Source organism: Procambarus clarkii, chromosome 56 (genome assembly GCF_040958095.1).
Source record: "Procambarus clarkii isolate CNS0578487 chromosome 56, FALCON_Pclarkii_2.0, whole genome shotgun sequence".
Classification (NCBI taxonomy): domain Eukaryota; kingdom Metazoa; phylum Arthropoda; class Malacostraca; order Decapoda; family Cambaridae; genus Procambarus; species Procambarus clarkii.
This window is the reverse complement of record NC_091205.1, coordinates 8,310,515-8,326,127: the sequence shown is the minus strand read 5'-3', so window position 1 is coordinate 8,326,127 and position 15,613 is coordinate 8,310,515. Positions and strand designations below refer to the sequence as shown.

The 15,613-nt window shown below is 41.5% G+C and overlaps 1 protein-coding gene across 1 annotated transcript in view; it reads left to right on the top strand.

Moving 5' to 3' along the window:
- LOC123770955 (glutamate receptor-like) overlaps positions 1-15,613 on the top strand; it is a 289,684-nt gene that overhangs the window by 138,251 nt on the left and 135,820 nt on the right. The window contains exon 5 of the mRNA XM_069305712.1: positions 12,665-12,890. Within this exon, the coding sequence (XP_069161813.1) occupies positions 12,665-12,890 (226 nt within the window). The remainder of the gene's footprint in view (positions 1-12,664; positions 12,891-15,613) is intronic.

The following is a 15,613-nucleotide window of genomic DNA, read 5'->3' as shown; positions in this document are numbered from 1 at the left end:
TCGAAAAAACATTAATTCATGAAAACTTGACTTATTAGGCAAATCAGGCCTTGCATAGTAGGCTGAGAAGTGCATTCTGGCTACTAGGTACGACATATATATATATATATATATATATATATATATATATATATATATATATATATATATATATATATATATATATATATATGCAATTGACGATCACAAAACACTGATCATTTTATGCGGAAAATCCACAGAGAAATATGAAATGAGGTGAACGTTTCGGCTTGTTAAAGCCTTTGTCAACACCAGACTGACTCAGTCAGTCTGGTGTTGACAAAGGCTTTAACAAGCCGAAACGTTCACCTCATTTCATATTTCTCTGTGGATTTTCCGCATATATATATATATATATATATATATATATATATATATATATATATATATATATATATATATATATATATATATATATATATATGTCGTACCTAATAGCCAGAACGCACTTCTCAGCCTACTATTCAAGGCCCGATTTGCCTAATAAGCCAAGTTTTCATGAATTAATGTTTTTTTGTCTACCTAACCTACCTAACCTAACCTAACCTAGCTTTTTTTGGCTACCTAACCTAACCTTACCTATAAATATAGGTTAGGTTAGGTTAGGTAGGGTTGGTTAGGTTCGGTCATATATCTACGTTAATTTTAACTCCAATAAAAAAAAATTGACCTCATACATAGAGAAAAGGGTAGCTTTATCATTTCATAAGAAAAAAATTATAGTAAATATATTAATTCAGGAAAACTTGGCTTATTAGGCAAATCGGGCCTTGAATAGTAGGCTGAGAAGTGAGTTCTGGCTACTAGGTACGACATATATATATATATATATATATATATATATATATATATATATATATATATATATATATATATATATGTCGTACCTAGTAGCCAGAACTCACTTTTTGGCCTACTATTCAAGGCCCGATTTGCCTAATAAGCCAAGTTTTCCTGAATTAATATATTTTTTCTAATTTTTTTCTTATGAAATGATAAAGCTACCCATTTCATTATGTATGAGGTCATTTTTTTTTATTGGAGTTAAAATTAACGTAGATATATGACCGAACCTAACCAACCCTACCTAACCTAACCTAACCTATCTTTATAGGTTAGGTTTGGTTAGGTAGCCGAAAAAGTTAGGTTAGGTTAGGTTAGGTAGGTTAGGTAGTCGAAAAACAATTAATTCATGAAAACTTGGCTTATTAGGCAAATCGAGCCTTGCATAGTAGGCTGAGAAGTGCGTTCTGGCTACTAGGTACGACATATATATATATATATATATATGTCGTACCTAATAGCCAGAACGCACTTCTCAGCCTACTATTCAAGGCCCGATTTGCCTAATAAGCCAAGTTTTCATGAATTAATGTTTTTTCGTCTACCTAACCTACCTAACCTAACCTAACCTAGCTTTTTTTGGCTACCTAACCTAACCTTACCTATAAATATAGGTTAGGTTAGGTTAGGTAGGGTTGGTTAGGTTCGGTCATATATCTACGTTAATTTTAACTCCAATAAAAAAAAATTGACCTCATACATAGAGAAAAGGGTTGCTTTATCATTTCATAAGAAAAAAAATATAGTAAATATATTAATTCAGGAAAACTAGGCTTATTAGGCAAATCGGGCCTTGAATAGTAGGCTGAGAAGTGAGTTCTGGCTACTAGGTACGACATATATATATATATATATATATATATATATATATATATATATATATATATATGTCGTACATAGTACCCAGAATGCACTTCTCGGCCTACTATGCAAGGCCCGATTTGCCTAATAAGCCATGTTTTCATGAATTAATATATTTTCTCTAATTTTTTTCTTATGAAATGATAAAGTTACCCATTTCATTATGTATGAGGTAATTTTTTTTTATTGGAGTTAAAATTAACGTAGATATATGACCGAACCTAACCAACCCTACCTAATCTATCTTTATATGTTAGGTTAGGTAGCCGAAAAAGTTAGGTTAGGTTAGGTAGGTTAGGTAGTCGAAAAACAATTAATACATGAAAACTTGGCTTATTAGGCAAATGGAGCCTTGCATAGTAGGCCGAGAAGTGCGTTCTGGCTACTAGGTAGTAAGAACGCACTTATCAGCCTACTATGCAAGGCCTGATTTGCCTAATAAGCCAAGTTTTCATGAATTAATGTTTTTTCGACTACCTAACCTACCTAACCTAACCTAACCTAACTTTTTCGGCTACCTAACCTAACCTAACCTATAAAGATAGGTTAGGTTAGGTTAGGTGGGGTAGGTTAGGTTAGGTTAGGTGGGGTTGGTTAGGTTCGGTCATATATCTACGTTAATTTTAACTCCAATAAAAAAAAATTGACCTCATACATAATGAAATGGGTAGCTTTATCATTTCATAAGAAAAAAATTAGAGAAAATATATTAATTAAGGAAGACTTGGCTTATTAGGCAAATCTGGCCTTGCATACTAGGCCGAGAAGTGCGTTCTGGCTTCTAGGTACGACATATATATATATATATATATATATATATATATATATATATATATATATATATATATATATATATATATATATATATATATATATATATATATATATGTCGTACCTAGTAGCCAGAACGCACTTCTCAGCCTACTATGCAAGGCCCGATTTGCCTAATAAGCCAAGTTTTCCTGAATTAATATATTTTCTCTAATTTTGTTCTTATGAAATGATAAAGCTACCCATTTCATTACGTATGAGGTCAATTTTTTTTAATTGGAGTTAAAATTACCGTAGATATATGACCGAACCTAACCAACCCTACCTAACCTAAGCTAACCTATCTTTATAGGTTAGGTTAGGTTAGGTAGCCGAAAAAGTTAGGTTAGGTTAGGTTAGGTAGGTTAGGTAGTCGAAAAACAATTAATTCTTGAAAACTTGGCTTATTAGTCAAATCGGGCCTTGCATAGTAGGCTGAGAAGTGCGTTCTGGCTACTAGGTACGACATATATATATATATATATATATATATATATATATATATATATATATATACATACATATATATATATATATATATATATATATATATATATATATATATATATATATACATACATATATATATATATATATATATATATATATATATATATATATATATATATACATATATATATATATATATATATATATATATATATATATATATATATATATATATATATATATATATATATATATATATATATGTCGTACCTAGTAGCCAGAACTCACTTCTGAGCCTACTATGCAAGGCCCGATATGCCTATTAAGCCAAGTTTTCATGAATTAATTGCTTTTCGACTACCTAACCTACCTAACCTAACCTAACCTAACTTTTTCGGCTACCTAACCTAACCTAACCTATAAAGATAGGTTAGGTTAGGTTAGGTAGGGTTGGTTAGGTTCAGTCATATATCTACGTTAATTTTAACTCCAATAAAAAAAATTGACCTCTTACATAATGAAATGGGTTGCTTTATCATCTCATAAGAAAAAAATTAGAGAAAATATATTAATTCATGAAAACTTGGCTTATTAGGCAAATCGGGCCTTGCATTGTAAGCTGAAAAGTGAGTTCTGGCTACTAGGTACGACATATATATATATATATATATATATATATATATATATATATGTCGAACCTAATAGCCAGAACGCACTTCTCAGCCTACTATTCAAGGCCCGATTTGCCTAATAAGCCAAGTTTTCATGAATTAATGTTTTTTCGTCTACCTAACCTACCTAACCTAACCTAACCTAGCTTTTTTTGGCTACCTAACCTAACCTTACCTATAAATATAGGTTAGGTTAGGTTAGGTAGGGTTGGTTAGGTTCGGTCATATATCTACTTTAATTTTAACTCCAATAAAAAAAAATTTACCTCATACTTAGAGAAAAGGGTTGCTTTATCATTTCATAAGAAAAAAATTATAGTAAATATATTAATTCAGGAAAACTTGGCTTATTAGGCAAATCGGGCATTGCATAGTAGGCTGAGAAGTGAGTTCTGGCAACTAGGTACGACATATATATATATATATATATATATATATATATATATATGTCGTACCTAGTAGCCAGAACGCGCTTCTCAGCCTACTATGCAAGGCCCGATTTGCCTAATAAGCCAAGTTTTCATGAACTAATGCTTTTTCGACTACCTAACCTACCTAACCTAACCTAACCTAACATTTTCGGCTACCTAACCTAACCTATAAAGATAGATTAGGTTAGGTTAGGTAGGGTTGGTTAGGTTCGGTCATATATCTACGTTAATTTTAACTCCAATAAAAAAAAATTGACCTCATACATAATGATATGGGTAGCTTTATCATTTCATAAGAAAAAAATTAGAGAAAATATATTAATTCAGGAAAACTTGGCTTATTAGGCAAATCGGGCCTTGCATAGTAGGCTGAGAAGTGCGTTCTGGCTACTAGGTACGACATATATATATATGTATATATATATATATATATATATATATATATGTATATATATATATATATATATATATATATATATATATATATATATATATATATATATATATATATATATATATATTGTGACGGTAACGCGTTGGTGTTCGGCTGTTTAAGGCTAGGGGTATGGCCTCGTCACATAGTTATAAAAAAAAAATAGAAAAACTGGAACTTCGTCTGTGGTAAGGTAAGGAGAAAACACACAAAACACAAGTAAATTTTAACAATGAAATTTTAAATACGTTAAATAAATCAAAACATGAAAAAATGGACAAACAAATTCTTATAATAAAATCAATCAATCAAAATAATAAGAATAATTAAATGACACAATGAAAAGTTACGTTAAGATAAAATAACAAGAAGTGCAATACAAAATTAAATGGGAAGGTGCTGGAATATTGGCTTTAAGCTACCACCTCTCTCAGTACACGCTAACGTCTAGCCGGGAGGAGTGGTAACCACGAAAGCACTGAACATTCTGAGGTCTGAGGTCATGGCGACCCCAGACATCAAGTAGTATGGGGGGGCGAGTGCAGTTGCAGCCAGACCAGCGACCAATCAGCGGAGCCGGTAGCGATCAACAGGTAGTTTGGCGGTTTGAGTCTGAACAGGTGTCTCTGGCTGCAACGTTTTGCGCTCTGGCAAACCTTGCTGGTGTTGTTGTCGTTGTTGGACATTTCTTCCATAGTAGTTTTATATAATTTCAACGACGTAATTGTGGAGGGAAGAGCAGGCTCAATCTCTTGAAGGAGATTATCGTCACAACTCTCCCCCGAAGCCTGCGGTTCTGGAAGAAGTACGTCGTTATGTGGTGGAGTAATGGATGGAGTTGCTTCTACTTCATAAACTCTGGAGAGATCATGGGCTAAGATGTTGTCAGACTCTTGGTATAGCGTGTCTCCAGGTTGAATTTCTGCAGTTAGCAAGCCCATAGTAGAAGACGTTGAGATGAGAAGTGGGCGTGCTGCAGGAGGTGTAGGGTGGTGTGGTCCGTGTTGATGGTGGACCGAGCACTTTTCAGGTGTGAAGTGAAGTGCTGAAGCTTCAGGATGAGGAAGAGTAGCTCCTTGCCAATTGTTCTGTAGATCCTTGTAGCAGTAGTCGCTGACAGGTGTATTCTTCTCGCCTCGTTGCTGCATCACGACACCACCAACGTCGGTACCATTGGCGTCGACATGGAGGATGAAGGGCATATCTGACGAGGTGAGAGTGGAATTAGAAGAGGGCAAAGGAGCACGATTATTATCCTGAAAGCATTTGGGAAGATCATTAAGGATTTCGGAATTAGAAGCGCTGACTCCTTGTCAGTGCTTTCGGGAGGAGAAGCTGGGATGGTCTCACTGTGGATGTAGGGTTCTGTGAAGGTGGAATAGTTAGTTAGGACAGTGGGAGGAGTACCATTATATTGCTTCAGGAGGTTGACGTGGCACAGCTGGGTCTTCCGCCGCCTATCTGGAGTCTCTATTACGTAGTTGTTATTATTCCTGCACTCTTTGACGCAGTAGGGTCCTGAAAACCTGTTTTGTAAAGGTGAACCTGGGATAGGGAAATAGGCAAGGACGAAGTCTCCCGGCTTGAATTTTCTTACTTTGCTGGTCTGGTCGTAATGAGTCTTCATTCTCACCTGGGCTTTCAATAGATTATCATGGGCAAAGCGGTGGACTCTCTCTAGAATGTGTTGAAGGTTTTGAAGAAACTGGGGCACATTCTGATGCTCACTGAAGGTGGCATCTCTGAGAGAGTCTTTGAAAGCCTTAAGGGGAGTACGGCACTTACGGCCGTAGAGCATCTCATAAGGAGATACTCCTAGGGACTCATTGGGGAGACTTCTGAAAATACACATTATAAGGTCAATCTGCTTATCCCAATCCTTCGAGGTTTCACTACAAAACTTTTTCAAGAGTGCTTTGATGGTCTGATGACTACGTTCAAGAGAACCCTGTGAAGCAGGATGATAGGGGCTGGACAATACCTGTTTGATGTTGAACTCCTCCAGTGTCCTTTTGAAGAGATCACTGGTGAAGTTGGTACCACAGTCACTTTGAATCTCCCTGGGAAATCCGTATTGAGTGAAGATCTTCAATAGATGTTTTATAACCGTAGCAGCCGTGATGTTCTTCACTGGAACTGCTATGGGAAATCTGGTGGTAGGACACAGGATGGTTAGGATGTAGGCGTTACCTGAACTGGTCCGAGGTAAAGGACCAACACAGTCTATTATGAGTCTGTGGAAAGGTTCCGCAGGCACCTGTATGGGAATCAGTGGTGCTCTGGGAATGGAGACGTTCGGTTTGCCTGCCATCTGACATGTATGACACTGTTTTACGTACTGTTTGACGTTATTTACCATACCTGGCCAGTAGTAGTCTTGACGAATCCCATGGTAAGTCTTGTTGAAGCCGTAGTGGGAGAATGCTCCGTGGGCCAGGTGTAGAATAGTGGGCCGCAGGCTGGTGGGAATCACAAGTTGTTCGATGTTGGCCCAATCGTCCTCCTCCTTCAGTTTACTGGGTCTATATCTGCGGTAGAGCAAGTCGTTCTCTAGGAAGAACCCAGGAATACTGTCGGGTTGAGTCTCAGCCTGGAAAAACAATGGTGTTAAAGTAAGATCTTCCCTCTGCAACTTACGGAACTCCAACTTGGTCAGATGCGGGGGGAGTTTCTGAGGGTCTTGAGGGACAGCGGTAGCAGTAGAGTCAGCTGGCTGTGGACGTGCGGCTTGTGCACGGGTGGTCACGAGAACCGGAGGAGAAACTTCATCACTCTCTTGAACCTCTGCTGGAACATACTCTAGAATAGGGTTTATTGGCACAGAGTTACACACCTGGGGTTTGTCCATGACGATCAGGTTGGTCGGTTGCAGGTCTTCTGTCAAGTCGTTGCCTAGGAGAAGTTGCACTCCAGGCATGGGAAAAGGCTTTTCCCTGACGGCGACTTGGACTTCCCCGTTCACGTAGGGACAATCCAGGTGGACTCTGGCGAGAGGGTATGGAGTGGTAGCAGTGAGGTCAGTGATGAAGACAGTTTCTCCGGTGTAGACGATGTTGGGCACAGCCGACTTCAAGATGATCGATTGTAGAGCCGCTGTGTCCCTCAAGATCTTCAATTTGAAACGTCCCTCCGGATTTGAACCGTTGGCAGAGACAGTTCCAGTATACAGGTGGTTACTGAAAAGAGAAAGATCATTAACATCAACACCAACATTCATCACAGGCTTACCGGACTTAGGAGGAGTTGGTTTGGGTCTTTGTTGGTCAGTGGTTCCCTTGTATTGAGACTTGCCACACTTGTCTATGGTATGTCCATAGAGTCTACAATACTTGCAGTACAGTTGTGAACCAGCTTGATCGGGGCTCACCTTCTCGTAACTGTACCACGACTTCTTACTGGAGGATGGTTCGGGTGTCAGCCGGTGGATGAGGCTGTAAGTGTCAGCCGACTTAGCACACTTCAGGTAGTCGGTTTCTTCTTTATCTGCTAAGTAGAGGCGGACAGGAGGCGGCACACGTCTCAAGAATTCTTCAACAAGCATCAGGTTGACGAGTTCTGTAAAAGTAGAGACATGTGCTGCTTCCAGCCATTTCATGAAATACCTCCGTTTCGTGTTAGCAAACTCGAGGAAGGTAGTGGTACTTGCCTTCAGGTGGTCACGGAATTTCCTTCTATAACTTTCAGTAGAGAGGAGGTAGGCGTCCAACACTGCTTGTTTCAGAGTGTGGTAGTCATTCTCAGACGCCAAAGTACTGAGTGTGACTGCAGCTCTACCTGTAAGATGGACTCTGAGAAGTGTGGCCCATTGGTCGACAGGCCAACTGAGTTGATTAGCAAGGGTTTCAAAGGTGGTAAAGAACACATCAACTTCTGCTTCTACAAAGGATGGCATTAACTTACTTGCATGTGATATATTAAAACTGACGGGAAGATTGGCAGTGGCTTGCTGGCGTTGAGTGAAGTGTGAAGTTTCCAGGGCGATTTCACGTTGACGACACTCTAGAGCCAGAGTCGCTTGTTGCTTGTCATGTTCGCGTTGCATCTCCAACTCGCGTCGTTTGGTTTCAAGCTGTACTCGTTCCCGCTCCTGGAGTAGTGCAACCTCACGTTCCTGGAGGGCGAGTCCACGTTCGTGTTCTTCTCTCCTCAAGGCAGCTTCGCGTTCTCTGAGGGTGATTTCTCGTTCTTGTTCTCCTCTCCTCAAAGCAGCTTCGCGTTCTTGTTCTTCCCTTCTCAAGGCAGCCTCGCGTTCTTGTTCGTCTCTTCTCAAAGCGGCCTCGCGTTCTCTGAGGGTGATTTCTCGTTCTTGTTCTTCCCTCCGTATGGCAGCTGTTCGTTCTTCAATCTTTGCCAGCTCTAGTTTGAGTTTCATCGTCGCCAAATCAGTTTTATCTGCAATATAGTAAGTTTCATGAGTTTCAGAGTCTATCTTACCTTGCTCTAAATAGTAATCCAGCAACAGGTTGTGTAGGTCATTTTTGTTGGCTTGGTAGGGAACTTCTAGTTGATACTCATGTGCAAGAGTTTGTAATTCAGTCTTCTTGGCACGACTTAAAGTCCCTATTTCACCTGCTGGATTTGTACGGAAAGCTTGGAGACGAAACATGGTGAAATTAGCAAATAAAGGTACACGAATATTCAATAGTGAATGTCAGAAACAGGACAACGTGGCAACTGGTACCTATCCTGTGAGATCTTTAACAATTAAAGTTAAGTAAAAGATGTTAAATGATTAAATTAAATCAAGGGCGCAGGAAATCTTGTACCCGGTACTCATGTAAGAGGATAAGGGCAAGAAAATCCTACTAACAAATGAAACAGAGTTTCGAAAACAAATGAAACAATTAAATGCTTCAAAAGTAAAATTGGTAGTCCAAGGATGTAGGCATACCTTGCCACGTCTCTATAGGACATAAAGCAAGTTTTTCCTACTGAATTTAATATGATACTTACAGAATTAGCGAACTTTTGTGCTCTGAAAAAATAAGCTAATTCCCTACCGTTGTATGTATCATCATCTCTGACTGACGTGTAGGGGTGCGAGGTGTCAACTGGTGACGAGAACTGCTGCTGAGGTCCCAATTCAGCAACTAAAGTTCGAGCTAGAGGAACTATGGCCCTCTTTGTCCTCCTACAGTCAGATTGCAGAAGATTGGGTACTCTTGACCCGGGGCAGACCACAGTACCAGGGTACCAATATGATGATCTGTCAAAATGAGAAATATTCAAGGAACATAGATGGTAAACACGAGTAATAACACGGAGGGAGAGATGACCAATTAAGAGTATGACTGCGGCCTACAGTCACCACGTAATCCAAAGTTGTCTCACCTTCACTATATGTTACTCTCGTAATGCACAATACACCGCACCTTATAAAAAATGAAATTGAATATGAAAAATAGTAAAGCTACGTTAACAAAGTTAAATACGCTTACCATAAATTACCACTTGGCACCAGTACCTGAGTGAAGCTCCTAGGACAGGCCCCCATATAACTTGTGACGGTAACGCGTTGGTGTTCGGCTGTTTAAGGCTAGGGGTATGGCCTCGTCACATAGTTATAAAAAAAAATAGAAAAACTGGAACTTCGTCTGTGGTAAGGTAAGGAGAAGACACACAAAACACAAGTAAATTTTAACAATGAAATTTTAATTACGTTAAATAAATCAAAACATGAAAAAATGGACAAACAAATTCTTATAATAAAATCAATCAATCAAAATAATAAGAATAATTAAATGACACAATGAAAAGTTACGTTAAGATAAAATAACAAGAAGTGCAATACAAAATTAAATGGGAAGGTGCTGGAATATTGGCTTTAAGCTACCACCTCTCTCAGTACACGCTAACGTCTAGCCGGGAGGAGTGGTAACCACGAAAGCACTGAACATTCTGAGGTCTGAGGTCGTGGCGACCCCAGACATCAAGTAGTATGGGGGGGCGAGTGCAGTTGCAGCCAGACCAGCGACCAATCAGCGGAGCCGGTAGCGATCAACAGGTAGTTTGGCGGTTTGAGTCTGAACAGGTGTCTCTGGCTGCAACGTTTTGCGCTCTGGAAAACCTTGCTGGTGTTGTTGTCGTTGTTGGACATTTCTTCCATAGTAGTTTTATATAATTTCAACGACGTAATTGTGGAGGGAAGAGCAGGCTCAATCTCTTGAAGGAGATTATCGTCACAATATATATATATATATATAAAATGTGTGTGTGTAAGTACCCACCTAGCTGTGCTTGCGGGGGTTGAGCTTTAGCTCTTTGGTCCTGCCTTTCAACCGTCAATCAACAGGTGTACAGGTTCCTGAGCCTATTGGGCTCTATCACATCTGCACTTGAAACTGTGTATGGAGTCAGCCTCCACCACATCACTTCCTAATGCATTCCATTTGTCAACCACTCTGACACTAAAAAAGTTCTTTCAAACATCTCTGTGGCTCGTTTAGGCACTCCCCTAGTGTGTGTGCCCTAGTGTGTGTACCCTTTGTGTTAAATAAACTGTCTTTATCTATCCTATGAATTCCCTTGAGAATCTTGAATGTGGTGATCATGTCCCCCCAAACTCTTCTGTCTTCCAACGAAGTGAGGTTCATTTCCCGTAGTCTCTCCTCGTAGCTCATACCTCTCAGCTCGGGTATAAGTCTGGTGGCAAACCTTTGAACTTTTTTCAGTTTAGTTTTATCCTTGACTAGATATGGACTCCATACTGGGGCTGCATACACCAGGATTGGCCTAACATATGTGGTATACAAAGTTCTGAATGATTCCTTACACAAGCTTCCGAATGCCGTTCTTATGTTGGCCAGCCTGGCATATGCCGCTGATGTTATCCTCTTGATATGGGCTACAGGAGACAGGTCTGGCGTGATATCAACCCCCAAGTCTTTTTCTTTGTCTGACTCTTGAAGTATTTCATCTCCCAGATGGTACCTTATATCTGGTCTTCTGCTCCCTACACCCTTCTTCATTACATTACATTTGGTTGGGTTAAACTCTAACAACCATATGTTTGACCATGCCTTCAGCTTCTCTAGGTCTTCGTGAGGCCTCAAACAGTCCTCCTTTGTCTTAATCCTTCTCATACTTTTGGCATCGTCCGCAAACATTGAGAGAAATGAATCTATACCCTCCGGGATATCATTTACATATATCAGAAAGACAGGACCGAGTACAGAGCCCTGTGGGACTCCACTGGTGACTTCACCCCAATCTGAGGTCTCACCCCTCACCGTAACTCTCTGCTTCCTATTGCTCAGGTACTCCCTTATCCACTGGAGCACCTTACCAGCTACACATGCCTGTCTCTCCAGCTTATATATCAGCCTCTTTTGCGGTACTGTGTCAATGGCTTTCCGACAATCCAAGAAAATGCAGTCTGCCCAGCCTTCTCTTTCTTGCTTAATCTTTGTCACCTTTGTGTGTGTGGTGTGTGTGTAAATGATGAAAATACGAAAATTAACACGTAATGAAAAATGTGAGTGTCAGACCATGAAGGAAGGATTAAGACAGGAATTTCCTTAAGTACTTTCATGTTTAATAATACAACTTCAGAAATATGGATTAACAGATTGATAAATGTGTATCAATGATCCTACTCAAATCGCCCTTTAATTGATCAATCAAAAATGGATCTAAACTATACAAACCACTGCTAATGTTTATATTACATGATTTTGTATTAAAGTAGATTCAAATCTGTATTAATCTGTATTAAAGTAGATTCAAATCTATTCAATTGAAAATACTTTTACAATTCGTTATTGAAGAAGCTATCTTTCAATCAATTTGGTGAGCATTTTCTGACAAATGAACAAACAAAGCATTAGACAATTGGCCGTGTCTTACAAAGTATTTATGTTTGAAATTCTAAATTTCAAATCTTTAGATGTTTGCCTTACATAGAAACTATTAGGCTTTACATGGTATTTTGTAAATGACACAATTATCACTACTAGAACTGTTTTTAACTAAAAGTAACTAATAGTAACTATTAGTTAGAAACAGTCCTCGTAGTGATAATTTTGTTTACCACTAATGATTTTTGATCAGTTGTGTATAATATATATGCCAAATATGTTATTACAAAATAATACTATCTTTCAGCCAATTGATCTTGCCTGAAGGGAGTGCGCGTTGTGTTACAGAGGCTGATGTGGTGTCGACGCTGGTGTGGTTATCAAGGACGTTGCTTCGACAGCCTTCACTACGAGTTCCAAAGGTGGCTGGGTGCCGGCCTTTCCTGGTGTGCTGGGGGCTGGCAGCGCTCGTCCTCTCCACCTGCTACAACGGCAACTTGGTCGCCTTTCTAACAGTGCCCAAGCAGGCCCACAGGATCAACTCTCTTGAGGAGCTCGCCGTCTCTCACACCAAGTGAGTACTCAGCCCCATATGAACACGTCAAGGATACATCCTTCTGAAGATATGCTTGCGTCTTTGCCACTAAAGAAGGTTTCTAATTTTCATACCAATGAGTCTATCTTAGTTTTGCTTCACAAGTTGCATAACTAAATACTGTACAATAATATGCCTGAGGATCAAGTAACTGATTCTTGTGTGCTCGTTACTTGTCGTCGTCACAACGACACGATTAAAAACCTATAGTTGAAGAGTTATTATGTCGTTAAGACAAGTATTTCAGCAGTGACTACCTTACACTGATTTACAGTAAGCGACCAGGATGTGATATGTAAACCTACGGAGTGGGAGAGATGTGTGGCAGCAGGTCATGAGTGAGAGATGTGTGGGAGCAGGTCAACAGTGGGAGATGTTTGGCAGCAGGTCAACAGTGGGAGATGTGTGGGAGCAGGTCAACAGTGGGAGATGTGTGGCAGCAGGTCAACAGTGGGAGATGTGTGGCAGCAAGTCAACAGTGAGAGATGTGTGGCAGCAAATCAACAGTGAGAGATGTGTGGCATCAGGTTAACAGGGGAAGATGTGTGGCAGCAGGTCAACAGTGGGAGATGTGTGGCAGCAGGTCAACAGTGGGAGAGATGTGTGGCAGCAGGTCAACAGTGAGAGATGTGTGGCAGCAGGTCAACAGTGGGAGAGATGTGTGGCAGCAGGTCAACAGTGGGAGAGATGTGTGGCAGCAGGTCAACAGTGGAAGATGTGTGGCAGCAGGTCAACAGTGGGAGATGTGTGGCAGCAGGTCAACATTGAGAGATGTGTGGCAGCAGGTCAACAGTGGGAGATGTGTGGCAGCAGGTCAACAGTGAGAGATGTGTGGCAGCAGGTCAACAGTGGGAGAGATGTGTGGCAGCAGGTCAACAGTGAGAGATGTGTGGCAGCAGGTCAACAGTGGGAGAGATGTGTGGCAGCAGGTCAACAGTGGGAGATGTGTGGCAGCAGATCAACAGTGGGAGAGATGTGTGGCAGCAGGTCAACAGTGAGAGATGTGTGGCAGCAGGTCAACAGTGGGAGAGATGTGTGGCAGCAGGTCAACAGTGAGAGATGTGTGGCAGCAGGTCAACAGTGGGAGATGTGTGGCAGCAGGTCAACAGTGAGAGATGTGTGGCAGCAGGTCAACAGTGGGAGAGATGTGTGGCAGCAGGTCAACAGTGCGAGATGTGTGGCAGCAGGTCAACAGTGGGAGAGATGTGTGGCAGCAGGTCAACAGTGAGAGATGTGTGGCAGCAGGTCAACAGTGAGAGATGTGTGGCAGCAGGTCAACAGTGGAAGATGTGTGGCAGCAGGTCAACAGTGGAAGATGTGTGGCAGCAGGACAACAGTGGGAGAGATGTGTGGCAGCAGGTCAACAGTGGAAGATGTGTGGCAGCAGGTCAACAGTGAGAGATGTGTGGCAGCAGGTCAACAGTGAGAGATGTGTGGCAGCAGGTCAACAGTGGAAGATGTGTGGCAGCAGGTCAACAGTGGAAGATGTGTGGCAGCAGGTCAACAGTGGGAGAGATGTGTGGCAGCAGGTCAACAGTGGAAGATGTGTGGCAGCAGGTCAGCAGTGAGAGATGTGTGGCAGCAGGTCAACAGTGGGAGAGATGTGTGGCAGCAGGTCAACAGTGAGAGATGTGTGGCAGCAGGTCAACAGTGGAAGATGTGTGGCAGCAGGTCAACAGTGGGAGATGTGTTCTAGCAGGTCAACAGTGGGAGATGTGTGGCAACAGGTCAACAGTGGGAGATGTGTGGCAGCAGGTCAACAGTGAGAGAGATGTGTGGCAGCAGGTCAACAGTGGGAGATGTGTGGCAGCAGGTCAACAGTGGGAGAGATGTGTGGCAGCAGGTCAACAGTGGGAGATGTGTGGCAGCAGGTCATCAGTGAGAGATGTGTGGCAGCAGGTCAACAGTGAGAGATGTGTGGCAGCAGGTCAACAGTGAGAGATGTGTGGCAGCAGGTCAACAGTGGGAGAGATGTGTGGCAGCAGGTCAACAGTGAGAGATGTGTGGCAGCAGGTCATCAGTGAGAGATGTGTGGCAGCAGGTCAACAGTGAGAGATGTGTGGCAGCAGGTCAACAGTGAGAGATGTGTGGCAGCAGGTCATCAGTGAGAGATGTGTGGCAGCAGGTCAACAGTGAGAGATGTGTGGCAGCAGATCAACAGTGAGAGATGTGTGGCAGCAGGTCATCAGTGAGAGATGTGTGGCAGCAGGTCAACAGTGAGAGATGTGTGGCAGCAGGTCATCAGTGAGAGATGTGTGGCAGCAGGTCATCAGTAAGAGATGTGTGGCAGCAGGTCAACAGTGAGAGATGTGTGGCAGCAGGTCAACAGTGGGAGATGTGTGGCAGCAGGTCAACAGTGAGAGATGTGTGGCAGCAGGTCAACAGTGGGAGAGATGTGTGGCAGCTGGTCAACAGTGAGAGATGTGTGGCAGCAGGTCAACAGTGGGAGAGATGTGTGGCAGCAGGTCAACAGTGGGAGAGATGTGTGGCAGCAGGTCAACAGTGAGAGATGTGTGGCAGCAGGTCAACAGTGGGGAGATGTGTGGCAGCAGGTCAACAGTGGAGAGATGTGTGGCAGCAGGTCAACAGTGAGAGATGTGTGGCAGCAGGTCAACAGTGAGAGATGTGTGGCAGCAGGTCAACAGTGGGAGAGCTGTGTGGCAGCAGGTCAACAGTGGGAGAGATGTGTGGCAGCAGGTCAA